The 27980-nt window shown below is 40.2% G+C and overlaps 2 protein-coding genes across 2 annotated transcripts; both read right to left on the bottom strand.

Moving 5' to 3' along the window:
* Positions 1 to 84: 84 nt before the first annotated feature.
* On the bottom strand, positions 85 to 8875 carry HRG (histidine rich glycoprotein; the record flags this gene model as incomplete). Its single annotated transcript, XM_082288040.1, has 7 exons — positions 85 to 1083; positions 1715 to 1801; positions 3308 to 3424; positions 5097 to 5263; positions 5763 to 5850; positions 6817 to 6924; positions 8678 to 8875. 7 exons carry the CDS (start codon positions 8873 to 8875, stop codon positions 85 to 87), a joined length of 1764 nt encoding a protein of 587 aa, XP_082144166.1.
* A 7785-nt stretch (positions 8876 to 16660) lies between these two features.
* FETUB (fetuin B) lies at positions 16661 to 25891 on the bottom strand (the record flags this gene model as incomplete). Its single annotated transcript, XM_082287849.1, has 7 exons — positions 16661 to 17077; positions 17561 to 17644; positions 18563 to 18676; positions 19011 to 19177; positions 19710 to 19797; positions 21175 to 21285; positions 25670 to 25891. 7 exons carry the CDS (start codon positions 25889 to 25891, stop codon positions 16661 to 16663), a joined length of 1203 nt encoding a protein of 400 aa, XP_082143975.1.
* Between the last annotated feature and the right edge of the window lie 2089 nt (positions 25892 to 27980).

Here is a 27980-nt window from a genome sequence, read left to right as displayed (position 1 = left end):
CCCCTTCTCCATGTGCTGTTTTCCTTAATTGTAGGACTGTGATTGCCCCTGAAACTCTTGAACCAGGAACATCTTTCTCTGAGGTCACAGGGGAGAATTTTCTTTTACAAAGCTATGTGGAAATAAAGACGAAATTTTTGGAAGGTCAAGTTTGGGTTTTCCGGGGCATGATTTTGATTGTGTAGGGTGATCTGGAAAGCCTGGAGCTTCTGCTGCCTCCTTTAGTCTTGAGCCAGTGAAGAGAATACCTTCACCAGTGCTGGAGAAGTAAAGGTTGCATTGGGATAGCTCAGGAAAGTTTGCAGTGGGAGGTGTGAGAGAATCCTGCTGATTGAGAACTGGGATGCGATAGACAGTTCCTGTTATGTGGCATGGAAAATACTTTCCTGATATGCTTGTCTTGTTGTGATGATATCTGTGATAGTTATGACAGTGATGAGGAGGGTGTCCTGGAGGAGGGGGACAGCGTGGTCCGTGGTGGTGGGGAGGGTGGTGGTGATCTGGTCCATGAGGAGGAGGACAGGGTGGTCCGTGATGGTGGGGAGGGTGGTGGTGATCTGGTCCATGAGGAGGAGGACAGGGTGGTCCGTGATGGTGGGGAGGGTGGTGGTGATCTGGTCCATGAGGAGGAGGACAGGGTGGTCCGTGATGGTGGGGAGGGTGGTGGTGATCTGGTCCATGAGGAGGAGGACGGGGTGGTCCGTGGTGGTGGGGAGGGTGGTGGTGATCTGGTCCATGAGGAGGAGGACGGGGTGGTCCGTGGTGGTGGGGAGGGTGGTGGTGATCTGGTCCATGAGGAGGAGGACAGGGTGGTCCGTGGTGGTGGGGAGGGTGGTGGTGATCTGGTTCATCATGGGGAGGAGGGGAAGAAGAAATAGCAGGTCCTTCATTGCTGTCTTGATCTTCCTTGCTGGATTTGGGGTTACGCTCAGGGTCTTCAGGTCTGGACTGCGAAGAGGGGGGACATTCATGTCTGTGGTGATGCTTACGTTGATGTCTGTGACCAAAATGGTGATGAGAATGGGGATGTCTGTGTGGATGTCCCAGACCTGAATATTTGCCTCTTCGCCCACAGCCATGGTGCTGTTTATGAAAACATTGGGGAGGAAGTATTAATCAAGTGTTGATAGGGCAGAAGAAATTGGTGAGAGAGAGAGGTGGGAGTTAGTAGGTTTGCATTCATAGCTCTCATGATCTTTGAGGAAAAAATCTGCATTTTTTCATGATAGAAGAGAAGGAGTAGATAATAAAATGCCAAGTTACTGAAAATCTGCTGGAAACACTACACTATGTCAAAATGAAATTATTTAACCAGCTGAGAAATATTTGTGATAGATCAAAACAAAATAAATCCGGACTGGAGTAGCTGCTGTAATATAAACTGGAATACCAATATATTATGATAAAGATCATCTCCCCTTCTCTTGCTTTCTAAAATTTCTCTGAACTTGTTTGCCAATCTCTACTCACACCTAGTCAAGTGATTGAACTGAGAGAAGACACACTTGGAAGGAGTTGTAGGGGCAGCTCAATTCTGTTTCATCCTTTGATTGACCTAGGACTTTAAGGTCAGTCTGTCCTGACATGCTGCATCACACCCAGGCAATAGAAAATTGGCATAAATGTTATGATCGTCTGCCAGTCTGGACTAAGCAAGGTTGCTGTAACCTGCATGAGGATATAGCCAGAGATGTGCCCATTGGTGAGTGCTTACCCAGGGATGGTAGATTTCACAGCTTATATCTGTTCCATCCGTTTCATCGGCATCACTGATAATTCTTGCTTTGCAGAATCCGGTGTGCTAAGCAAAAGAAAGGGGAAAAAACCCACAATGCACATCTGAGTTCTTGTGATGGAGTCAATATGAACTACTGAATGTTCAAAGTTTTACAAGTTAGGCTATTCCTTTGATACCTAAGTGTGTTCACATAACTTAGCCAGATCCTGAGCCTTCCGACCAGTGATTAATAATGGTTAAAATATGTGCAGTTTTTGAGGGTTCTTGACTGTGATGTACTCTAGATGCACTTGGCCATGTGCATTTACAGGACTACTACTCCCCATCTTACTTCCCGTTTGATGGCTAAGAGATTGGCCTGCTACTGATGCCTCCAGAACAGGTACCCGTGGGTGCCTGATTTTTATTCCTTGGTTTTTTCCTGTCTTCGCTTGTCAAACATCTGTTTTCATTGGACTATTCTGTAATTCTGCTCAAAGCTCTCAAAACCTGGCACTATGTAGCTATGCTGCTTCAGACAAAGCTCAAGGCAGAGCTTTCTTCCATTTATTTTTTAAAAAGTAATTTGTTGTAATTTTTTTGCATCGCTTCCTTTAGCACCCTGTTTGCTGTGACTTTCTCCTGCTGTCCAGTCATGTGTGGAATTGCTCATGTGAAAGAGCACAGAACTCAGGTGATGGGTTCTTTGTATGCTCTCTGTACTGGGTGCTTTATCTGGATATTTGTTCAGGCCATTAGTAGCCCATTATGATCAGTGACTACAAATGTTAATGGCATTTTACACACAAACAGCATCAGTAGCAGCACTGAGAACAGAATTCAAACCCCCATAGCCATCTGCCTTGTGCTTCATTCTAGTGAACTCCTGGCTCCCTTACCAGTTAATTCACAACCTTTTACAGTCTTCTGAAGTATAAAAAGCTAGAGAAGGTGATGGATGTACATAAACCAAAAATTTTACGTTTGATTTTTTCCATGATTTTATTTCATTATTTATTTATTTCAATATTTCTGGGGAATAATTTATTCTGAAATTATGAAATCTTGCCTAGCTAAAACACCTTGTTTCTTTGGTGTAGACTATTATAGTAGTGGAAAAGTGGGGTGAGGAGAATACTTGGATAGTTTTCTGCAGACGAGTTAAATTATTCCACTCTATATTCCTCTGCTACAGAGGAGAGAAAAAAGTGACCCTGAGCTCACTGGGATGACATAAGACATATATTTTTTTCCAGGATCTATGACTCATATTAGTGTAAAAGTTTTTATGGACATAGCATGAATGATTTGCTAGGGGTTGGCCACAGTTTGAATGCAAAATCCAGATACAACCTGAAAAGCTCTAGGCCTTTAATATGCCAGGCTCCAGTTACTTCAAGATTTGAGAGTTCAGACTGTCTCCTTATAAAAGACAAAGGAGCAGCTGTAAAATTAGGATCTAGGCTTGGACATGCTAGATTTTTAGATTTGAGTTTGGGTGCATGCTTATGAGAAACACTTGGAAATATATTGGTAGAATCTTCCTGGTACCACCCATTGTATCAGTTCTCATTCTAAGACTTTACTTACAGCATGCCAGTCATGCAGAAAATCACATTCCAATGCTTGATCTGCTTGCTGCATAGATTTGGAGCAGTTGGTCTCTTTTATAGAGAATCCTAAAATGTGACCTTCACGGGAGGCAGTCTGAAACCAAGAGGTCAAAGAAGAAGTGGTAACTAGGTGTATTTAAAGTCCTGTAATTTTCAAAGCAACCATTCTTCATCTTATTGTCAAAATCCCATCCACCTTGTGCTTTCCTTACCTGTCCTGTTCAAATGTTCATGCACATTCAGCAAGGAAAGCAGGTTAGATAATTTATACCTTACTTGCTTCACACCCTTACAGCTTCCATGATTGCTTGCTTTAATTCTTTGTTTAGTATGTGTGTGTTATAAAATCTGTTACTTTTACAGCCTGTGTTTTTAGGAAGGAGTCTTCTCCCTAAACTGAGCTGCTGCTCCTGTGAAAGTGGAGAGATCTACTGGAAGGCAAGCACCCCTTTCCAGTGATGGGAGTACATAGTGTTACAGTGCTGATGTTAATTTGAGGTGAAATTCTGCCAGTTACTGTGAGAATGTTGCTTTCTCTGTTGTCAAGGGCACTAGTTATGGAGAAGGCCTTACTCCATAGGAACATGGGAGAAAACCTTTGTGATCCTATTAAAATCCATAAAGAGGTGTTTCATTTTAATTTCCAACTATAGCAGTACTTTTATTTCAAATCTGTGTTGAAGGTGTCCTTAGCATGTGTGCACACGAGTTTCGCTGGTTTAACTAAATTGGTAAAAAGTGCTGCACATACTTTATGGTTTGGTGTTTTATTGTAATTCATCGTTTCTGAGCATTAAAATCCAGCAGTACAATCTGAAGTGTTGCTGTAGCTGAAGAGGGCGAAGTGTGAAAATAGTGTTTGGGGAGAAACACACAAACCCAGGCAATGTGAAAACAATCCCTTTCTAAATGGCAGTAGGGATACATCGTGTACAGGGCTGCAGTGTGGAACACTGTCAGGTTTCTGAGTAATATTAAAAGCTGCAGGGAGGTGGGTTTGGCATGCTATCATTTAGGCAGTTTCCAAGATCAACATGTATTATGGTGGGAGCCATGGGACCTCATTATAGAGGTGTCCTGAGCTGACACATGTTGGCAGAATGATCCTGTGCTGTTTAAGTGAATGTCTCCAGTATCTACCAACAAGAAGTTTTGTTCTAAAATATACTTCAAATCACCCAAAGGATAGGTCTTCATGTTGACATCACTTAGATATGGAGTTATTTACCAGACCCAAAAGTTCTTCAAGAGTTACAGTACAAATTCACCTCCTGTCCTCAGAGTGCTGCTTTGCTCTGCAGCAAGAGCCAAAATGATGCTGAGCATGTTCCACTGTGTGTTGTATCCATGTGCTAAATATTCTTGGAGTAAAAAATTGTCTGTCTTCAACTGACAAAATGTGTGACTGTGATAATACACAAGTGTCCATCTCAAAGTCTGCTCAGTACTAAATAAACTCATGTATGTCATGATAGGTAAATAGGCATTCAAAATTAAAATATGTACACAAAGAGGGCTTTGAATTCTGAATGCCATCACACTGTCATAGTTTTTTAGCAAATGAGAAATCCTTTTGCTTTCACACACCTAAATTGAAGTTGGTAACAAGTCTTTGCAAAAATAGGACCTTCAACTTTAAACAGATGATTTATGCTGGTAGATCTGATCCTAGAAGGGTTTGAGTTCTATACCAGAGCACCGAGATTTTGGAGCTGCTCACAAAAATGTATCATTTCTAAGTAATTCTAGGAGAAAATGTGACTTACCATCCTTAAAATTCTTTCAACTTTATCCACAGCAAAGTTGTTTGTGTGGTTACCTTCACTGTTGAATTTCTTCAGGGCCTTTGCAGCGATATCTTTATGTTGCTCAGTAACTTCTAAGGCTTCAAGTTTCACAGGACAATCTTTGCACTCTACTAAGTCAGGTGGAACTGTGAAAACAAATAATTTACTAATATTACAGTGGAGATTAATACTCTTGGGAGTGTGCCCATAGCTTTAATGTGAACTCGTAGTGAGACATTTAATTGCAGCATTTCCTTGGAAGTGAAATACCTGTCCCTCACTCCACAAATATGGGTTTGTCCTGTAATGTGAAAAACGCCCAAACCCATGAAAATGAGTATTCTTTTAAATCCCCTTAGAATCTTACTGCCTCAAATGTGCAGTCTTTCAGAGTTTACATTTGTTCTGATATTCATTATCATATTTTGGTGGACTGAAATGGTGATATCATCTGACATCTGGTTTAGTGGAGTAGGGTAACCTTAATTCTATTACTCATTCTTAACATTCCATTTGAATTGTCTAAAATATGAATTGCAAGCAGATGAATGAATCTGTTACGGTTACCATACACTGGTGGTGTACAGACTTTGGTACTAGGGCTGGTTTGAGGTATGTGTTGGCTTACAACAGTGGTTATTTTACCTGGACTTAATGTACAATTAAATCCATATAGTTGAGGTTTCTTCAGCAGATGGTTTGTATATGTGATAATCTTACATTGCCCAAAGTCCTGAGAAGAAAAAAGAATACATGATTATGATGTTATTTTCCCTGGATTTAATTGGATGTAGGCGATCATAGCAATTATACCTCCTTTTAATGTGCAGTACCTCTAAGAATAACAGATGTGGTCATTAATGGAATGTTTGATCAGGTACCACTCAAAATTTGTCTTCAGATAAAATGGGATCTCCCTCTACAGGAGCCTTTATTTTAATTCTCAGTTTGCACAATTGAGTAGACAATGGAAAACTGAACCAGCCTTCTTAGTCATCCTGATACTTACTTAGAGTAAGATAATACTAGATGGCAGGGAAGGTTAGAATGCCAGGTTACACAAATCTTTATCAAAAGTGGATGGACCTTTTTATCCATTCCTTTTCTCCCTTAAGAAAAACCCAATAAATTCTTTCTCGTCTCTCCTCCTGGTCTTCCTGCTTTGTCCTTTGTCATAGTATCACAACTCTCCTATTTAAATAAAGTTTTTGACTGGGAGTTCTCATCATTGGAGTGCAAGAAGAAAGGACAAGTATTGCTGTATATCATTCATGTACTGACACTACCAATATTTCACATTGTCATACTACAAATGCTGTGACAGAAAACTGACAAAATATACCACTGGTATTTCTGGCTCATATACTAGGAACATGCTTAAAAAATAATTTCTAGTGCCCTTTAGTTGTCAGCAAATCACCCTTAAAACAAGTTCTGCTACAAGGAGTGGAATGTGGAGTATAGCTCCTTTGAGACAACTAGTTAAATAAAGCTACACTTACTTGAAGAGTCAACCCTTTCCCAAGCCTTTAGCTTATGTTTAACAACTCTAGAATTAGATAGATTTGGGTTTAGAATGTGCCCTATTAAAGCCTAGTCTTCACTGAGAGACTTTGTGGCACAAATTTCTGGGCAGTTCAGATGAAGGTCAAGTTAATGAATTATTGGTGTATGAGTCAGTGCAGATGCCATTACTTGCCATTGGATAGGTGTCACTGTATTCACAAGACTCCCAGTGTTTTCTGGATAGGACAGAGCATTCCGTTTCCAGCACATCCAAAGTTAGGTAGAGGACTGATGAATTTCCCTGGAAGAAAAGTGCAAGTAAAAATAGTTTGTAGACAAGAAGTTTGATCTGAAAGAAACTTTTTTTGAGGTTGATATGTTTAATCTTTAATGAAGCTTCTCCAGTTCTCTATTAAGATTTTTCAGAGTTGACAAGCACAGAAAGGATTCAGGCTGGAAGGGACCTTTGGAGGTCATCTTGCCCAGCCACTTGCTCAAGGCAAAGCTGGAACTTCAAAGTTTCAACTGCATTCTGTGTATCAGCAAGACAGACATTCCACAACCTCTCTGAGCCATTCTAGTACTTAACCACTTTCTCCATGATTTTTTTTAGCTGTATAGGTAGTCAGAATTTCCCTTCCTGCAACATACAACTGTTGCCTCCTATCCTTTTGTTTATAACCTGTGAGAAGTGTCTGTTGTTAATCTGATATTCAACAAGTAGAGAAAATACCAGTGTTAAAAGATTGCCATTGCATCTTTCTGATTTTCCCATAGAACATTCTGTTCTATGAGGACATCAGTTGTCTAGGCAGCCAATTATGTACCTACATCTATTTCATGTTACCTTAGTGACCAGATACTCTTTCAGAACTTTGCTTCCTGCTCAGTTTATTTAGGGAGTTATGCAACAAAACTCTAATAATCCCAACAAAATCAGAAGCCTTAACTCTGAAACTCTTCTAGTGTATTCTGTCTCCTGAGCAAATAGGATTAGGAAAATTAAAATTTGAATTTATATGCCAGTGTAATGGGATGTGGTGCTAAAATTTTCTGTGGCCCACAGAAAGAGTTTTAGAATGCATTAGTTAAACTTTATTCAGCCCTTGTATGGACATTCAGAACAGACACATACGTATTTTATTTTGTCATTTAGATAAAATCATGCAAATCTTTCACTTCACTGTGAATAAGTGTCCTCAGGTTTTATGAAGCTCCATCTATTCAGGTTCCTTTTTCAGAGTATTTCTGTATAGATGAGACCTTGTCAAAGAATTGCTGCAGATTAGTGTAATATTTTCATTAGTGCGAGTCCACCAGTGCCATGTTAAACACTGATTTTGCAATATTTGTTTATCTTAGCATTGTCTCTAATTTTGAAATAGGGCTTAGTAAATCTGCCTGTCCTTGGTCTCTTTCCTGTACTAGTTAAAGACATTTTTATTCTATTGCTTTTTCTGCAACTGATTTGTTTTGGCATTTAGGGAGTCATTGGCTATCCTCTCTAGGAAACAGAAATAGGAAAGAAATAGGAAATGACTGATAGGGATTCTCTATCCAGTCTTTCCCCTGTTTTGCAGAGTAGCAACTCCTTCGACTTCCTCTGCCTTTTTTCCTTTCCACCAGTTTATCCGGCTATCTCCGAAACAAAGATAATAACAAAATACCAATCTTACAGGATACATTGGTCTAATTAATCTTTGACATTCATGGATTAAAGAGACCTTCTAAATATAAATTTTGAGTATAACACCTGAAACCAGACAGCAGACAGGACAGATTAATTTCCAGAGTTGTATAAAGCTGTTCAGAGCATCTCTTAAGCAAACATTCTGCCGACCAAGAGAAGAGAGGCCATTCAGCATTGTTTGAAATCGAGCATACATGCAATAAATCATACACAAATGAATACTGAGGCAGTGTAAAGCACAGCTGATTAATTGGATTACATCAGCATTGTTCTAGTGAAAGCAATAAACCTAAGCTCTTCATGACCTGGCTCATTATTTAAAAAGCACAGTCTTGTGTAAGTCAGCCTTTAAGTTGATACTTACTAAATGTAGTTCATGTGCATCAGCAACACGGAATAAACCAAAAACATAGCCATCTCTGCGATGTCTGTTGACCAAATCCAGGGCCACTCCTGCATCTGTTTCAATGGTGTTACAGTCTGCAGGGGTAATGCTTGTTTCATTTTGGGCATTAGAGCACTGCAGTAGTGTCAGAAAAAAAGCTGAAGCTAGAAGCAGCATTTTGTTTGCAGTGTTAGGTCACTTGTGCCCATGCCCCGATAAAGCCAGCCTGCTGTTAAATCAGAGCAGCCCACCAAAGTTATAAATGAATGCTAAAAGGGCATGGTTTTATATAAATTAAAGTGTCATGTCAGACAGCCATTACCTTGACCCTGGATTAACATTTGCAAACAGCAAGTAAATGATTATATAGTGATTGAGCAGATTTTGAGGAAAGTAGGCTTTATAACACTTTCTGGACTATCCATCAAAGGGTCTGTTTGTGATTCTTTAAGCAGACATTGTGCAATGGTGCTTTACCATGGAAAGTTCTTACTTCTAACAGTGTAAGGCTGTGCCTGGCAGTAAGAAGGTCCAGTTTATGTGTGCAGATGTTACAGAATCTTGGTCTGCTGTTTACTATTAAAACAGTTGAACTGAAAATATGCTTAAATGTTTGTGGTCAAATTATGGCTATATCCATATCCCTGTTTTCACAGTTCCTTAACCAGCAGGCAACTAGTGAAAGGGAAACAAAGAATCCACTCAGATGTGGAAAAGGGATAGAGCTCAAGGGGCACTGCAAGCTGGTGGTCTGCAGCTGCTATATGACTATATGACTATATAGCATATGCTATATGCTACTCCTCCAGCTCAAGAAAATTTAGAGCAGATTTCTATCAGTTTTCCATCATTTCAGACTGGTACTTAGAAAGGGACTGACTGGCCCAATACCCATGTAATCTAGGTATGGCAAGAAGTGACATAAAGCTGCCTTTGCATTCTCAACCTGAGCAGTTCTGTGTGCTTTTTGGCTGTGGTAGCTCTCATAGACTTCTTTAGAGAATTGCTCGTGATTTTTCTTTTTGTATTTCATAAAATAATGCAGTACCTAGTAAGATTTATACCTTTCAAGGATATGCCAATATCCTCTCCTAAGCAGAAATGCTGAGATGTCTCATTGTATTCAAAATCTTTTATTCAGGATCGTTTAAGGCATTCTTAAAAGGCAGTAATTGCTTGTCAGGGAGTGGCTGAAGATGGAATAGAAAATTCAAACACTGAATAAGAAAATACAAAAATGCAAAGTGAGTCCAAAATGAGAAGGTCAGACTCAGATGAGGAATTTTCCAAATCCTGGTTGATGTGAAAATTGGATTAGCTTCTCACAGAAAAAGGTGCTGGCTGTATAATTGACTTGGGGGCTGGAAGCTAGATGATCTTTGAAGTCCCATCCAACCCAAACCATTCTATGACTCTATGACTCTGTGACTCTATGACTTGGGTTTACGTGTTTGACCTTCGAGGGTTTGGGGTTTTTTACTTACCTTTTTGAGAAACCTTCAGAAATAAAGAGAATAATCATCCTTAACAATTACCTCATTTCATTCATCTTTATTTTAAAAAATTCCACCTCTTAGCATGTCTGATGTCTACAAAATCATATTTTAAAATGCATTGAGCTGAAGCAGTAGATTTTGTTCGTGGTTAGTTCAGGACACATTTAACAGTTCTCTGGTAGTAGATAAGCTACATGTAGCATCTTACAATGCCAGGGGCACTAAAAACTGTCATGAGTGAGTTTAAAATGGTTAAAAATAGTCCTGCCACTTGAGGAGCTTGTGGAACTTGTTGCCACTGAAAGATCTGGAAGCACACATTGTCACTGGGGGCATAAATTGCTTAGAAAAGTCCATGGACAGCGGGTCCTTACATGGACACTAGAAGGACTAAGCAGAAGAGTACCCTTTAAAGTCCCTGGTACCATGATTCTGGGTACTGGAAAGGTACAAGGGGAATGGTTTGCAGAGAGGGGCAGGTCATAAGCTTCTTCTAACCACAATTGTCTTTTGCCACTGGGAGAGGTGGATACTGGGCTGGATGTACCACCGTTCTGATGAAATAGGGTGTTTCTTTTGGTTTGGTTTTATAATATTTCATTATAATTACTCAGAATCTCTTCCAGAAGATGGAAAAAAACCAGTGAAATAAATGTTGTGTAAATAATCAAAGACATTTGAAATATATCTGATCAGTTAAAAATAGTATTCCAATCATTTCTGTGTTCCAAATTGTACCTCAATTCATTTATTACAATACTGGTTAATTTTTTCAAATGGGCAGTGGTACTGAAGAAAGGCATTGAATTAGGTGATTTATAACATAATTCCCTCAGCCGTCTGTTGTTTCCAGATTGTTCTTTTTTTCCTCTTCTGTTCTGGGTTGTTCATTGTGACACCCATCATTTTTTTGACCGTAGCTTATGTATATTTTATGTATGAAATTGAAACAGTATGAATAAACAGTGGAAAATGTGCAACTCCCTCAATATTGACTGCAGAAGTAAAGTAAGATTCTGTTCCCACTCTAGAGAGTTTTGTCCTTGATTTCTTTGGAAAAGAAAGATTGGACTCTATTATAAAAGTACAGCATTGACAAAAACTCCAGGCACAGTAAGAACAGTTAATTAAATATTGGTTGTACTTAAGTCAGGATAATGTATTTTCATCACTTCTTCAGTTTGAGATTTTTTTTAAAACTTATTTTGTTTTTATATTTGTTACTTGTAAGTTTTGTGTGTTGCTTTAATGAACCTATCTCTATAAACAGATTACTGGAAGGAATAGAAATATTTATCCAAACATGGCATTTCTCTTGTGTAGCATATCAAAACCTCATTTATGACTTTTACCAAGGCTTGACTTGCAACAGTAAGAGGTGATCCACATTCAAACTTTAAGGATATGGTGATAAACATCCATCCTAACCTCTCCAGAGCACTGGGAGAACACATCAAAAAGAGGCTTATCTTCCCCATTTCAAACAGTGTATGAAATGGTTAATAAATATAACTTTAACCTAGAGGGATAGGAAAAGGAGAGATGACACATAAAGGAGATGATATGCAATAACCAATTCCTCCTTCCCTAAAGTACAGCCATAACTATTTACAGATATCCCTGGTTTGAGCAGACTGTTCTCTGCCTTCTGTAGGAGCGCTTCATGCCCAGGCTGGTGTCACCCCATGGCACACCTTGGTCACCTGTGCAGGCAGCAAGGCCTTTCCCATCTCATACTGTGCTGCTCTGCAGTTGCTCTTGTTCTGCTCCCAAGCCAGACCCCAACTAACACATACATGTGTGGCTCCAGTTGCTTAGAGCTGAATTCTGAGCTGGCTTCTCTTTACTTTTTTTCAGTCTGAAATTCCCCAGAGTTTCAGAGCTTGGTGGCCTTGATGCAAAAACCAGAGAAGATTTGCAGTTCTTGGGGTGGCTCTGCACTTAACAGAAATTCCCCCAAGTAGGATGGAAAAATATGTAAATGTGACATGTCTTATTTTTATCTGCTGGGTATAAACAGGATGCCCCCAATGCAAATGCAATGTTAGACAAATTTGCTTTGGTTATGGTTTTCAGAGCAGCAGCTGCAGCTATAGCTTCCCCTCTGCCTGCAGCTTATTTTTCTTTACCAGTCACCAGGTTTTATCAAACTTGTAGAAGTTTCATCACCTTGTCTATCAAATTTCAGTCAAAGAGACCTTAAGTTCAAAAGCTATTTGGAGGAGGCAAACTGTCAAGTGAGCAGGTTGACAATGTAGTTACAGAAGTCTCATTGCTTAGGAGGCCTCAAGGACTAATAAATGGAATAAAAAGGGTGTCAGTATTCCTTGTCTTGTCCTCAGTGTCTTTTGCTGCAAATTGCTTTTTAGAAAAAAACAGTCTAATTGTAAAGATGACTGTAAGGATATGTTGAAAGACTGACCTTTTTGCAGAGGGCCTTGAGAGGCTGGGGGAAAAGGTGAGGTTGAGAATTTGATGTTGAGAATGGAGTCAGAGGGAGTTCTACATCTCAGAGATGCAGAAGAAAATGCTTAACTTTGAAGTGTCTGCAATAGGTAGGTTCTGAAATCAGACAAAGAGAATTTATATTTAGTTTCTTTTGTAAAAATCTTGTTTTTAAAACCTATCTTAAAAACTTTGATGTATTGGTCTTGCTTTTTAAAATCTTCTGTTTCCTTTGAATGTTACTGTCCCTTTTTTTGCATTCATGGTGCCTCACCTATATGCTGAAGTAAAGGCTTGAAAATATCAGATAAACAGGTCGGCAGTCCTGGAGGTCATTGACTTCATTTATCTGTGCCTGAATAAAAAACATTGTTCATGTGAAATTGGAATGTTTTTTTCAAATAAATGTCAGACCAAATTTTAGCAGAACATTGCCCAGATAACAAGTTATTAATAGATGATATAAGATCAATAAGTGTTGAAAAACTGTAAAACAAAATTGAGAAGTGAATTGGGAATTGTCTGCCCAAATCCATCTGCTTCTCATCTCTAGTGACTGGATGAAGGCTTCTTTATGTCACTGGCCTGTTTTCTGCCAGATAAGGAGGAGCAGTACTTAACAGTTCAGAGTCCTGGGAGGACTAGAGGGACACAAGGTGTGTTACTGCCCAGCTGCTTTGCTCACATTGACTGGAAGCTGAGACCAGGCCAGAAGATGGAGAGGTTCAGCACTACCTGGGCATGTGTTTAAGAGGATTTGCTGCAATCCTGTCTCAGAGAGTCACTGTGTGGAGAGCAGACTGCCCATGTGGGTGTGCTGGAGGGAGAATGCTGCAGTGCTGGCCCCCTCACAGATTGGCATAAAGGTGCTGAATCAGCAGCAGGATTTGAAGTCCTGATGACTAAATGCTACCAGCTGTTAATAATATCAATGCCATATGGGAGTGCTGCAGTATCCAGGTGTGTCCTGGGGACAAAGGAAACACAGAAACAATACAGCCTCAGTCTCCTACTTGTAATTCAAGAATTTATTCTAGGACATCAGTACCAGGACTCTATTATGGTAAACACTGGCAGTGGCCCAGGTGACACTGAAACTGGGTATGGACTCTGTGCTGGAGTGGCCACAGCAAATAAAAGAAATGCTCATGACTCTTCACTGACCGCTGGTGCTTTGTTGATCTGTACTAGAGGTGCAGTTACTGCTCAGATAAACCCCCCTTCTGCTGTTTATTTTTAAATCAGAGAAGTCATTGAACCCAAATCCCAGATCCAAGTTAGGGAAAACATTGATTCAAATGTGATTTCTACAGTGTCCAAATGGAATGCTCAAAACTGTGGATCTGGATTTTCCAGTGTCCCCTATAACTCCCCCCGCTTATGTTCACACCAACTCCATTTATATTCATTCACTGTGGCGGTTCAATTTACTGTTGTAAGGAGCCATAGTCAAGAAAAAGAGCTGAGTGAAATGGGGTATTCTTGGCTGTGACTAGCAGTAAATGAAGCTGATTTCTTCCCCAGTGCTCCTTTGGGGGAAGAATCTGGTTGTGTATGTTGGTAAAAGTCTCAGTAGCATCATTAAACTGATGGAGCCACCGTGAGAATAGCATCAACATGCAAACAGTTAATAAAAAGGACTGTGCAGCAGAAGTGGTAAGTGTGGTGATTAACTGAAAAGGGGAAAACCCAACGTTTTGAAAATCCCTGAAGTGTGACAGGCTGTTGCCCCAGTGCTCTGTTCCCCAACTCACTAAAGGCACTCATGGGTGCTCTGCATGAGGGCAGGGAGCAGTGCCTGGTATCCCACATTTTGGCATATGGCAGAACAGTGGTTCTTGTCCAGGGAAGGAGAACACACTGGTTAGAGGGAGTATTAGAGAAACCTGAGCTGGCAAAGGTGAAACTTCCTGAGGGAAAAACAAGAGGCTGTAATTCAATGACTTGATAAAAAAGGGAATGCTGACACAGCCTAGAGCTCCTACCACAATAAAAATTAGTTAGAATTTGAATTTTAGGATTTTTTGAGAATGATCTGATTTTGAAAGTTTTTCTACTCTGAAATGAATGCAACCAAAATATATTGAAATTTCTCATAATGTGGGATTGAAATAGAATTACTTTTGGCTCAGTTGATAGGTTTCACACATCACTGTTTGGCTTATTTTAGTCTTTGAAGCAATTAAATTACTTCTTTATATAAAATTTATGTTTGTAAGAGTTTTGCAGACTGAAAAAGCAAACATAGCGTCTGTGAATATAACTCCATGCAATATTTCAATATTATTTTGGCCTCACTCAAAATAAAATAATACTTTATATTTTATTTATAATAATAAAATAATACATTTTAATCATCTTGCATAATGCCGGGATACTTTGATAAAACCATAATTTTTTGTTGGAAGGGTCTTTAAATGTAAAAATCATCCAGGATCTCTAGGGATAATACAGTATCATAAAAGCTTCAGAAACAATAATATTTTATTGATTTTGTTTTGAACAAATGGTTTTACAGATCTGGTGGCAACTAGAAAAAGGCTTTGTGGTCTCATAGAAACCCCATAATTATTGCAAATATCAGTGTACTCCTGGCCACAGATGACATTTCTTTCCTATGTTCATTCTTTTTCTTCTTGTCTTCTCATTTATTTATATTTGGTTTTGTCAGTACAATTACTATGTCTGACTTCAGCGAAATCGATTCTTCTTAGCTGCAGGCTGTCAAGTGTCCCTGTGGCTTTTATTGTAAAGCAGTTAATATGACCTATCTCAAGAAAGTATTAGCCTGATTTTTTTAAATCATTGTTTCTCCTACACGGCAGCATCAGTAGAACATAAGAATCTGAATAGCCTGGACTTGATTCTCCACCAGCCAGAATTACGTGCAGAGGTTTCACACATGGTAGGCTCTTCCACATGCTTTAAGTGAGGTATGAAGCATTAAGAAAAAAATAATCTTTCTTGAGATCTTCTACAGGAAATTAAAAAATAGGCTAAGATCCTCACATTATAATTAAGAAGTTTAGCCACGAAATAGCAAAAGCTCACTAGCTTTTAATGCTACCCGGTGCTGAAGTGCTGCTCCCTGCTCATGCCCTGTCAGTGCCGTGGCTCTCTAAGGCCCCGAGAGCGTCCCTGCTCCACGAGGGTTTGGTGCCAGATGCCAGGCTCAGCACACCGGGGCTGTTCCCAGGTGACCTCGGGGACAGGCTCCCGGCCAGGGCTGACCCACGCCGCTTCCCTCAGGAGCTGCTTTAGGCTGAGGCTGCAGCGTGCGGGGCCCTGCCCGAGCTCCAGCTCCTGCTGCATCGCAGCTGTGCCTGTGCCTGGCCGCAGATGCTGCAGATGCAGACGCAGGCTCAGACCTGCAGCCTTGTGTCCCTCACACCTGTGTGGCCACTGCAGACTTGCTCGGAGACCGCTGGCCTGTGCCTGACTCTGGCTACCATAACCACACCAGCCCCTGACCATGCCTTGCTAACTCATTCCTGGCTTCACCTCAGACCTGCCTCACCACCCCTGAACTTTCATGGTGAACTGGCTTCTTCCTACAACCTGACTTCCGTCCCTGGGTGTGCCCTGCTCACCCCCTCAGGCATCACGGGCCAGGCCCCTGCCCTGCCAACCTGGTTGTCACACTTGGCTCCATCTCACTATCCCTTGGGGAGAAGGCATCCTGCACTGGGCCCTGACAGAATTTTGCTACTGAGGATATTTTTTTCTGATGTATTTGGGCTGTCCCAGCCCTGCAAGTTCTTTTATCCTCCACAGTTACTTTTCCTTCATGCTCTGCCTGATGGGAGGAATTTGAGAATTAAAAGCCAAATACTTTTGTTGGAAAATGCCCCAGTTAAATTTCTTTTCCCAATCTGTTCTTGTGCTTTCATAAAACTGAGAATGCCAAAGATGAAGACTGTAATAAACACTTTATTTATTTGAAGATGTTACACAAATTGAAAACCATGTTGCCATTTTTGCTGTTATTTTGTTGCAGAGAGCTGAGGTGCGTGGATGCTGGCTAGACTGTGGTAGGCATTCTAGTTATCAAAGGATGGAGGATGCCATCCATCTGCTTTGCTTCTCCTGGACATGAATCTGATAGAGAAGGTTCTTCAGGAAAAGGGAGAATAACTGGTCCAGTGACTGGTTTGGTCAGGTCTGGTTTGTTTACTTGAGTCTTTTGTCCATCGAGGCGGGGTACAGATCCTGCAGCCTTAGGTGGAACTGGCTTTCTATCTTTATGTTTGTTTTGACTTTCTCGTAGGCTGTGGAAAGTGATGTCCTCATTTGAAGGGGGTAGAATTTTAACCCAGCCCACTGTTTTTTCCAGGTGTGGAGAGAAGGGATTGGCATCTGAAGGGGAAGCCTGTTGATCCTGCCTGGGTTTACCAGGTGTCTGATTAGCTTCCTGGTTTTCCTCTTCAGTGGCAGGATCCTAAATAACAAGGAATAAGCATTATCGAAATTGAAGCAATTCCAAATTCCTTCAGATATAAAGATTACCCTTCACACTAAGAATCTGCTGCACCTCTAGTCCTCCCAGACCAGCTACAGAACAGAAGCTCAAAGGATAGATGGATGTAATGACTTCCTGTGCCAGGGGAGATGGCTGCATGAAACTTGGGTGATTACAGTAATATCCCCTTGCATTCCATTTGTGATTTACAATTTCTTTGTAGAGCATTCTGAACACATTCTGCATGATTGTTTCTATACCCACTCTATTGCCTTTTTATCCACCCAACAACAGTCTGTTTTATCACAAGAGAGATTTCTTCCTGATCTGGCCTTATCACTTTCTTGAAGGACATGTCCTTGTGAATAAGAAAACTTAAAAATGGCTAGGCTTTCAAAAGTTCAATACTTGTTTTGTAAAGGAATATTACTCTTGCAATATTAAGATTAGATTAAGAAATACCTGCTGACTGTAGATTTCACAGGATACAGTGACAAACTGTTCCATGTGACTTTTTACTACAGACCCTTTGCAGAAACCGATTTTCTGTAAGAAGAAAATACAAGCATTTTTTCACATGGAGCACTGATACTAAGCTCCTATCTTGTAAAATAAGTGATAATGGAAGGCTAAATAGTTATAGCTTTTAAGTGTATTTGTAGGGATAAACAGCTTGGGCAAACTTTTGTTTTGGGATTGGCAACCTTACAAAGGCAGGCACTGTTTTGATAAAGGCCTTATGTTTGCAAAGGAGGGTTAGGTAACACAATAGCAAAAATAAGCTGGCTACTTAAGGCAAAACTACAACAGCTTGCTTAAGTTCTCTTGCAGCAGAATATCCCTATGCAGTCAAGTTGTGTATGGAACATAATATAATTTTCCACACAGAACTATTTTCACACCATTCTAGTGAAAGAAACCGTGAAAAAAATGCTGTTTCTAGTAGTCGTGTTTGTACTGGGCTGTAGGTATCATGGCTTGGATGTCACTCAAGATGGGGCTTGAAATGTTATCTCTTGACAACATGCCCATATGGCCTTCCAGTTTCTCTTACAATTTTTTCCTCAGTTCCTAAATGTTTTCCTTAGCCGACCTGATTGTATGAATATACTCTTTATGCATTGTTTGTGATTTATTGTCTATGTCTGTTTCCTTGGAAGAAATCCTTAAGACTCATTCAGTTTTGTAAGGTGGTGGCTACTCCACCTTTTTCTGGATTTTTTTTTTTTTGTTTTGTTTTCTTTTCTTATGGACTTCTGGTAAGAATTCAGAACTTTTGCTGAAATGTTTCTCTGTTCTAAAGCAGTCTGTAGATTTGCAAGACAGTATATAGCTACAATCTATAAAAATATGACTGTGGGTTTTGGTTCTTGTCAGCAAAGAGCCAAGGAGATAAATACTAAATATTCACTGAGGAATCATAGTATCTGGAAAACTGGTGTTTGTACAAGGAAAAGTACTTACAGCTACTTCCAGTGGAAGTGGCTCACACATGGAGATGTCAGCAACCGTGTCATTTTTTGAGCAAGATGTCTCCTGAATTAAAAACTCTACAAAAAATGCAGGACCAATGACCCACTGTAAATGAGAGGCCAGTGGCAATTAGAACTTGTGCATGTGTCACGAAGAATAAAGAATTTTACTGACCTTGAAATAGATGAAAAACTCCTGCTAAGTCTGGAAGGAACAGGTGATACTTGGGGCATTACTGTTAGTTGTGTTACAGCAAATGTTTGTTTGCCAGTGCTGCTTCATTTTGTACTTCTTATTTATGCACAATCTTAGTAACTCAGGGACTGGCATAGTTGAAATGAGGTACAAAATCAAAATAACTTCTAAGACAAAACAAATTGAAGTCTGGAGGATCCATATTTCTTGGGGGCTAAAACAAGTCAAATGAGCCTTGGCTTACCTGCATTGAAGCTCTTGTGACATTGAGAACAGAGAAGTAATGAGTTTGTTCACTCTCTGCATTGAACTTGGCAAGACTTTGAACAGCAGTCTCCAAGTATTCAGGCTTAGTTGGAGAATCATCAGCCGGGCAGTCAGGGCATACTGACCAAATATATCTGCGTGGAACTTTTTATTCAAACAGAGCAATGTCATTAGACAAGGCATAACCATCAAAGCATGTTGATAATGCAGGTCACTGTAAATGCATCTATGCCCCCAACCCTGCCCATTTGTCCTCCACTGCCCTGGAGTAACAATATGTGGTTTGCACCCCTCAATAATTTTGAATCTTTATGTATTTGCAGACCCATAAAAATGTTGCAGTGGAGGCAGACACTGAAGGAAAAAGTTCAACCTATTGACAGTGGGCTTGCTGTTTTTCCTTGCCTTTCATAAACCCATAAAAAATGTTTTTTGGTTCAGAGGGTAAAAGCCCATACACAGGCTCTGCTGAGTGTCCCAGAGGTTAAAACAGTTATTACTGAACTCCTTTGAGCTGCAGGACCTCCCTGGCCTTATGATCACTGAATTGAGAAAATCAGGGCAGCTGAAGCTAATGGAGATACTGCAGTGTCATAATTACATTTAAAATTTAAAGTAATGCTATTTGGCAAAGAGTTTTTCCAGCTCTCTTATAAAGACTGCGTTAAAGACATACCTGGTTGTAAGCTGCACTCATAAGTATTCAGATGAGCAATATTTCTTGCCTGATTAATGTAGATAATTGCTTTGCATTGACCGTAAACCTAAAACAATATAAACATTTAAAAACTATTAATATTGCACACTTTACACTAATCATCTAGGACCTAAACAGGAGTGGTTAATTTTCTTCTTGCAATCATGGAATTCTTTTCAAGACCAAAGTTTTGTTAATACTCAAATGACAATGAAGCACATTTCTAAGCATATCCTTTTGAAATAAAAGGCCAGCTCATCCCCTGGTGTGATTCTGAGCTATACAGATGCAGTGCCTGACTGTGGGGTGACCTGCCCAGGGCCACTCTTCTGGCAGCTGAGAAGTGCCCAAGTGTCACAGAGTGCTCCTTCCCCAGAGGCTGGGTCTATGTCTGGAACTCAGAGAGTTTAAACCCAGAGATCATTTCAGAGTGTCTGGATCCAGTCACCTGTCTTCCACCTTCCCCTTTTTCCCTATAATCATAGGGAGAGTGTAGGAAGGACCATAAATCAGTTTTGTGGCACAGTAGGGTCACCCTTGCACACAAAAAACTCCAACTTTATGGCAGAAAAAAATACTGGCGTATTAATATCCATTGTGCTTTTATATTTAAGAGTTGAAAGTATATTCTCTGAGAGCTTCTTAGATATTCCTACATGTGTGATCAAGGCCTCTGGACATGCATTTCTTGGCTTCACTGAAGCCATATCAACCATATAGGCTTTGTGCCCTTTTTCTGCTGAAAACACTCTAATATAAGTGAGCAGAATTATTTTTATTTTTTTCTACTTTTTCATTGAAAAGTTAAAATTGATTGACCTTAGAAGCAGTCCAGGACAATTTAATCATAACTTCCTTTTTTTATTTTTTTCATGTGAAACTTTTTTCTTGTCATTCTTCATTTTCTAAGGGTTTTTTTCTCTTGCTCAGAATAGTTTAAGTCACCTGTAGCAACAGTCTTCGATCACTTTCTGTCTTTGCAGCTTATCTTGCTGAGCTTTCCTTTTTCTCCTATTTCAGTGCAATTTTTGCAAAGTTGTCAGAATAAAAGTGGAATTAAACTAAACCAAAAATCACATGTTATATAAAAGTGTGTTTCTTTTATTCCCTTCTTGACAGGCTGTCTTTAAAATAAACTCTTACAGGGTTGCTATAAAAAGTAAACCATTATTCTAAATAGTGTCCTAGCACGGTATTTAGTTTGGTCTGTTTATTAGCTCTGGTCAAAAACTTTCTTTTAATTTTCACTTTTTAAAATAAATCTTACCAGTCTATAAACTGATTAGAAGGTGCAGAGTAAAATTTTGGATATTATAAAATGGACTTTGATTTTTTTCTAAGCTTTGTTGCTCACTAAAAACACAAGTGTAGGGATTTTGCTGTCATCAGTAGTACCTGAGTAACTCATCATATGTGAGATTAAAAAGAAAAATAAAATCCTTACAGTTGAATGAGCAGGTCTGGGGTTACAGTTCTTCCACATCTTTCTGCTGAGTACATGGCATTCGGTATCTACGACATCCAAGATGAGATAGAAGACAGAACCAGTGATCTCCTGAAAACAAGAAACAAAAAAGGCCACATCCCAGTTTTGTATCAAACAAGGTAGGGACACACAAAAAGGAGAGATGGAGAAATGGAAAACATCCAGGTGGAATGCATGGATATCCTGAAACCTGAGCACTCTCTCTGACAAAAGTGGCAAATCAGGAGAAATTCAGGCCCTGCTAGAACAAACTTAGTCATGCAGCTACCCAGCTTTACATAAAGAACAGTCCTTTGGTCAGTTCTATTCTTTTGATTCTGGTACCAACCAGAACCCAAAAATAAAGACTAAACATGTTGATGTTTTCATTGTCAACTTTCATTATCAGATTTGAAAGGTTGGTTATTTTGCCTGAAATAAGAACGAGATGATAAATACCACAACTAATAAAAAACTGCTAACATGGAACATTCCCAATAGGCATTAGAAAGAGAAATATCCTATTTCTTAGGGCAGTGTCTTCTTGAAGTGTGGATGCTTTGCACTTGCTGTAAAGAGGCAAAGGCTGCATTGATGCAGAAGCTTAAATATTCTGTCAGCTATCAGGGAGTGCTGTGAGACACCTTGCAGAGTCACATGGATGTCTCAGACACACTTAAAGCTTCAGTCCAGTGCTTGAGTTCTGACCTGTGCTTAAGTCAAGAAACCCTTGTTTGGTTCACTGCAGCATAGGGTGCACAAAGCAGTTCAGGCTCAACTTTTGGGCAAACATCTTTCCAGGCAAGAAGTACAAGGAAGCACTAAAAGTACAGCTCTGCATATCTAGTGCTTACATCACATAGTGCAGGAAGATGAGATGCTGCATGGTGCAGATCCTCATTCTGCTTCCACTGTAGATATGGGTAAGCACCTTTCCAGCATATTTATCAAGGATACAGCTTAGCTGGATCATGTTTTATTTATATCTTTAGTGGAAAGCTGGAAAGAGGGCAACTGTCATTTATACGTCCTCGAGAACTTAGATGTGAGCGTTAGCTGCGTGTTTAGACTGAGATTATGTCTTTGCTGAAGGGGGAGAAAAACCAAAATTGAATGAGAGCCGTATTCATTCATCCCTGCTTGATTCCATTGGTTTGTAGAGAAAACACTAAATGGGGCAGCAGTCTTGTGGAAGTCTGGGCCAGTATCTGTATCATTTTGGCTTTAGTTTGGGTTTCTGTTTAACAGTGACTAAATAACTGTCAATAGGGCTTATAAAGCTCGAGTTCTCCTGCCTTTTTTGTTTTTATACTGCTCAGAAAACCACTAAGTGGTATCTGCTCTGGAGTTCTGAGGAGATGGAGTGATACAAACTACTCTGATCACACCCTATAGAGATCTGCGGGATGGTGATTTTATGTGAGCTCTGCCATATATGCTAGTAATACTAAACTCTTTAAATATGAAAGGGCAAAACTAATAGAAAATAAATAAAAAGAATGATTAAATCGTTTTGTTATCATTGTCTCTTAGTTCTATTCTTACATGCACAACTTCTCATGCTTTCTACAATTTTTTGTATTTTCATATTGTCTTCTTTTTCCTAAGTGTTCTATAAAGTGATCTGGTAATGCCTTGCACTGAGCTCTCAGGGCTTGCTTACACTAATCCTGAGGTTTAATTATAAGTGTCACTTTGAAAGCCGTGAAACAATCAAAAGCTCTTTTGACAAAGAGTGATGCTGAGGTGCAGCAGTGCTGTTTGTGCAGTGGCATGGCAGTATCCCCACACCTGGCTGCACAGATCCTTCTGTGGAAGAAACTAATCATAATTTTCTGTTAACATACAGAATAACTAAATACCATGATGATATCTCTCTTTCGTGTGATAGCTAATATGGCTTAAATCAGTAAACACAAAGTGAAACTTGTCATAGAGTAATTGCTATTTGCTGAAAATATGTTTTTGAGTAGTGCCACATTTGGTACAAGTTTGTAACTTTAAATATAACTTCTGTAAGAAAAAAGCCATCACTAAGACTATCCACATGAAGAAGAAATAGCCAAGAAAAATGTGTATCTTTAAGGAGTCTCATATTTGGAATTGGTGACTTGAGCTTTCAAGCTGGTTGTTAAAGTATTCTGGAGGTAAAAGCACATACATACCTCATTAAAGAAATGTTCTTATAATCAAATGTGTTTGGTGTTAGATGGGTTTCCTCAGCTGAATCATGAATATTGATTATAAAGCTTGGTGATCCTAGAAACCCTAAATGCAACCAGGGCAGACTAAACTGCATTTCTTGTTGCCTATAGCTCTCTTGTATATGCAAGCTTTAATAAGCAGATTAGGTTATTATAAAATCTACACATCTTTTGGTCTACCTGCTTCTGTGTGTACCATCCTCCACTGGGGAGCGGATAATTTGGGGCTTATTCGGAGCTCAGCAGATCACTGAAGGTTTAATCATCCTTATTTTAATTTTCATTAGAAGACCATTATGCAAAGGCCTTTTGATATCTGCTTAGTATTGAATAAAAGGTTGTATATCTTTCCTGCATTGCCAAAAAGATGCCTTCCTCAGCACTGCTGGTGCCAGGCTGCAATGTGTGCTGGGCAGCCTGGGAGCCAGAGGAGATGTGGCAGCAGGGTGACCTGCTGCAAGAGAAAGAAATGAAATATTTTGGCATGTTTTGTAATTTTGGTTAAGTGCCTGTCAGTGAAGCTAATCATGAGTATCTTGTACGAAAGCAAGCTCTGTCCTACTTGCATATAAGTTAATAGCAGATGGCTCATTAGTTTCAATTAGAGCAAAGCTGAACCACAGGTTGCTTAAGGGCAGATTTGAATTTGAAGTAACTTTGAAAATGTTTTTATCCTCAGTACTGCTTAAGAAAGTGAGAGGAAGGACTACTGACTGGTGTGGGGGAAAAAAACTTCCTAATTTTTTTGAGAGGAATGGGAGATGGCATAAAGTTGTAACTGTCCATGAACGCCCTTGACATTGCTGACTGCTCCTTATGTACTCAGTCCCAGCAGCAGCAACAATGAGACAAAGGGCTTAGAATGTCTAGTTTGTTATTGCAATATTAGATGCAAAAAAAAAAAAAAAAAAGAAACCAAAAAACCAAACCAAAACAAAACAAGTACATAAGTAAATTAAACCCCCAGATGAACAAAGTATGCTTTCTCTAAAGCAGTAAGTTACATCTTTAGGAAATTGAGTGACAGACAAATCACAACCAAGGACCAAAAGTTTCCTGTGTTGAGATATCTTTTATCTTTGGCACAGGTGAAGGGAGAACACTAGGTAGGGAGATGACTGAGGGGTTTACAGCACGTCTGCACCCACCATGCTGCACTCTAGGGTGGTCATAGGAGGCTCTAATTATTGTCAATAGGAAATATCCCAAGGAAGGGGGTCTGAGTACCTAACTCCATTAAATAGCCCCAGGAAGGGGTCCGAGCACCTAACTCCATGACTGGTGATGCAGATTTGGGGCCAGCTCACATGCATCATGTGGAAAAATTCTGGGGAGACCTGATGCAGTTGCTTAGTGGGCACATTCTGTCACCTGAGCAAGGCAATATAGAGGACACAGTGTAAAGCACAGCAGAGCATCTTTAGCTGTGAGATCTCGGGTTGCTGGAGTCCAGTGTGTCTGCAGGAACCATGTCCTTGTAAGAGCAGCAGGAAGAAGTGTCGTATCCTTGCCAGTACAGATCTTTAAGCGTCTGGCAAAGAGCCTAATTTTCTTTAGAGTTCAGAACTCAGCCTTTCAGGTAAGCTTATGGGAAATGAGCAGGCATTGCAGGGAATGTTAGCAGCAGGCTTCCATAGTGCCTAATCTGCTGCGGGCCCTTGTGAATTCATTTCAGGCTGTCCCTAGCTAGTGCCAGTAGCTATAGTTATTGTAACACAAAGTAGTCATAAATTAAGCACACACAGAGAAATACGATATTTGAGGAAATGTAAGTGATATTCTATAGGTATTTCCAGTGTATTTTTTGCCCTTGAACTGGTTTCAGATTTCTTTTCAAGAATGAGTCATCTTTTAGAGGTCTGTAAAGGAATTCCTTGGTCCCAAGCAGGATGTGTTTGCACCTGTTAGTGCACATATCTTTTGTGCAAAACACACGATGACTTAATAGCCTTTGCACTCCAACTGCTCAAGGCAGTGGGAGGAAGGTGTAAAATGAAATTAAGTAAGAATAGTGGTGTTTCATATCAAATTTGAACCGATGCCTGGAGCTATTCCAAGGGCAGGCAGCAGAGAGTCATGACTGAGATTTGCTCTCTAATTGCCCACAGTGTGATGAAATTGTTTCTAGTCTGTGCATAAAGTTGACATGGCCTCTGGAGTCCTGTGAATAGAACTTTGCATTTGCCTTTTGAAATATTTCCTCATTCAAATAGATATTTCTAAGAAATAGACACAGGGAGAAACATATATTGAGCAAGAGGGTGACTTACCTGTGATTGTTCTCGGGCACTGGCAGTTCTGTAGAGGCTGAGTACATAGCCCTCTTCTCGGTCAGCATTGATCTGGCGGAGAGCCAGGTCTGCAGCCTCCTCCACTGCAGCGTCATCGCAGCGGGGGGAGAGCAGTGCAGCCCCTGCTCCTCGGGCTGGAGGGGCAGCAGTGCAGGAGCAAAGCACCTGGATGCCAAAGAGCATCCAAACAAACCAAACCATTTTGCTTAGACAGACAATGCTGCAGATCAGGGTGGTCAGTCAGGATGGAGGGGCTGAAACCTAAGATCACAGACTTTTACAGTGGAACTGTGTCTCTTTATAGACTTGTGCCCCCTTTTTATTACATACTGTCCATCACCTTTAAACCTACAGCTGCAACAGTAAACACTAAGTCAATGATTACAGGGTTTTACAGAAGTGTTGTTGCTCCCTCTGAGACCAGAGAGCCCTTTTTCCTCCTGGCTTTCCATCTCTAATTTGGACTTCACTGGGCAGATCATGCAATTTTGACCTCATGGCAAGGGATAAGAATACACACACAAAGCTACTTCCTTAAGAAACCAGATTTGCTTGAATAAACCTAAATTCAGAACAGGTCTGGCTCCAGTTGTGTTCTGTCAGTGATCCAGTTCTTCTTCCAAATAAAACAATGATAAAGGTCTCATTAATTTGAACAGAAAATGGATAAATGTCACAAGGTTGATCCATTTTGCACTTTTTATTTGTTAAATGCCAGTTGTAAACAAATACATTAACTCTACTATATGAAGTCTGGCTGTGATAGAGAGCTCAATTTGGATTCATTCTGTGAGTATTTCTACCCATCTGGATACCTACAGTTGAATGCTACCCCTTAGCCCTGGAGGCACTGAGACCTCTCAAGGGTCCTGGAAAATTCTGCCTGGAGAAACTTTAGTTTGAAATGACAGTGGTGTGGCTTGTGAATAACCTGTCAGGAACTCCATGCTGGAGACAAGGAGGAATAACTTTACAAGTAGCTCCTATCTTGAAGAACTGGAAAAGTGACAGTGACCATTACTTGGGAAGAATCCCAGTGAATGTCACTGGTTTTCTACTCAGGGGCAATTCTGCAGCATTTCATCTTGAAGGATACCAGAAATTGGGTTACCATTTCCCTGGCTGTTATTTTTTGTCATGGGACTCTGTGGTTGCAGCTTTCTGTTGGTGGACACCAAGTACCTTTAGGTTTGGAAGTTATATTGAATGAGGAAGAAAAAGTGCAAGTGAAGGGCATAATTGTCTCTTCAATACTGCTGTGATGTTTGGGGTAGCTAAAAATTTCTATATTGTCATTTTTTTTATCGACTGTGTAAAGAATCTTAGCCCAGAAGTGTTTAAAGCATCTAGGAGACAGAAGAATGTGTCCCAGGGAATGTCCACAGAAAGCTGGGATTATACATACAGCCAGAAGACCTGCAACAGCACTGCAGCTGAAACTCTTCTAAGAAGAATTTGTTTGGTGGCAGAGGTGCAACACTCCAAAAGCAGGACAGAAGAGGCACATGGCTGCTAGAATGAGCCGCTCATGTGTCGGGTGAGGGATAATGCACGGACTGTATCCCGGAGGGAAGGGATACGAGGGGTGAATGTTGAGAAATGCTGCTGTAGCCATAGTACAGGAACCGCAGAAGCAGCAATGCAGACTCTCTCACATTGTTCCTTGTGCCTGGGGATGCTCCCCCTGCGGCTAAAGGATAATAACTCATTTTCTTTATCCTTACAGTGCGTGGCATTTCTATGGAGATGGGTGCCAGTTAGTACTGGCTGTGTCGGTGCTTCTTATAATAGGGAATTGTTATATCCCTGACTCTGTTCTTTGTACTCTTCCTCTGCCTGGAAAGGAAAAATTTCTCTGTTGAAGTAGCTGACCTCAAAACATGGACACAGCTGGGAAATCTGAGCATGTCCAACCAAAGCAGCAAAGTACATACGCTTTTGCAAAACACAGTTTGAAAAAGCTGAAAAACATTGTCAGCCAGTGATGCAGACCTGGCAAAGCTCTTCATGCTGCATTTCAAGAGAGGAGGCACTTGTATTTTACGTACCACCATTTCATATCTCTCATTGCCCAGGGAATCGATTGTTAAATACTGAATCTGTTACTAAGGCCCAGGCACATGAAAATGGGGCTGTACTGGTGGCAGACAAAGTGACTGCTTCAAAGCAATCACTTTGGAAAACAGATCTGTAAGGGGGCACAATGTGTCCTTAAGAGGAGCACTCTTAAGGAACTATCTTAAGGAGAAAGAAGATGATGTACAGCTACCAAAGTGGAATGCACAGAGAA

The sequence above is a fragment of the Coloeus monedula genome (assembly GCF_965178545.1).
Source record: "Coloeus monedula genome assembly, chromosome: 10".
NCBI classification, from domain to species: domain Eukaryota; kingdom Metazoa; phylum Chordata; class Aves; order Passeriformes; family Corvidae; genus Coloeus; species Coloeus monedula.
Note: the sequence above shows the minus strand (reverse complement) of the source record. Positions and strands in the feature narration are given on the sequence as shown.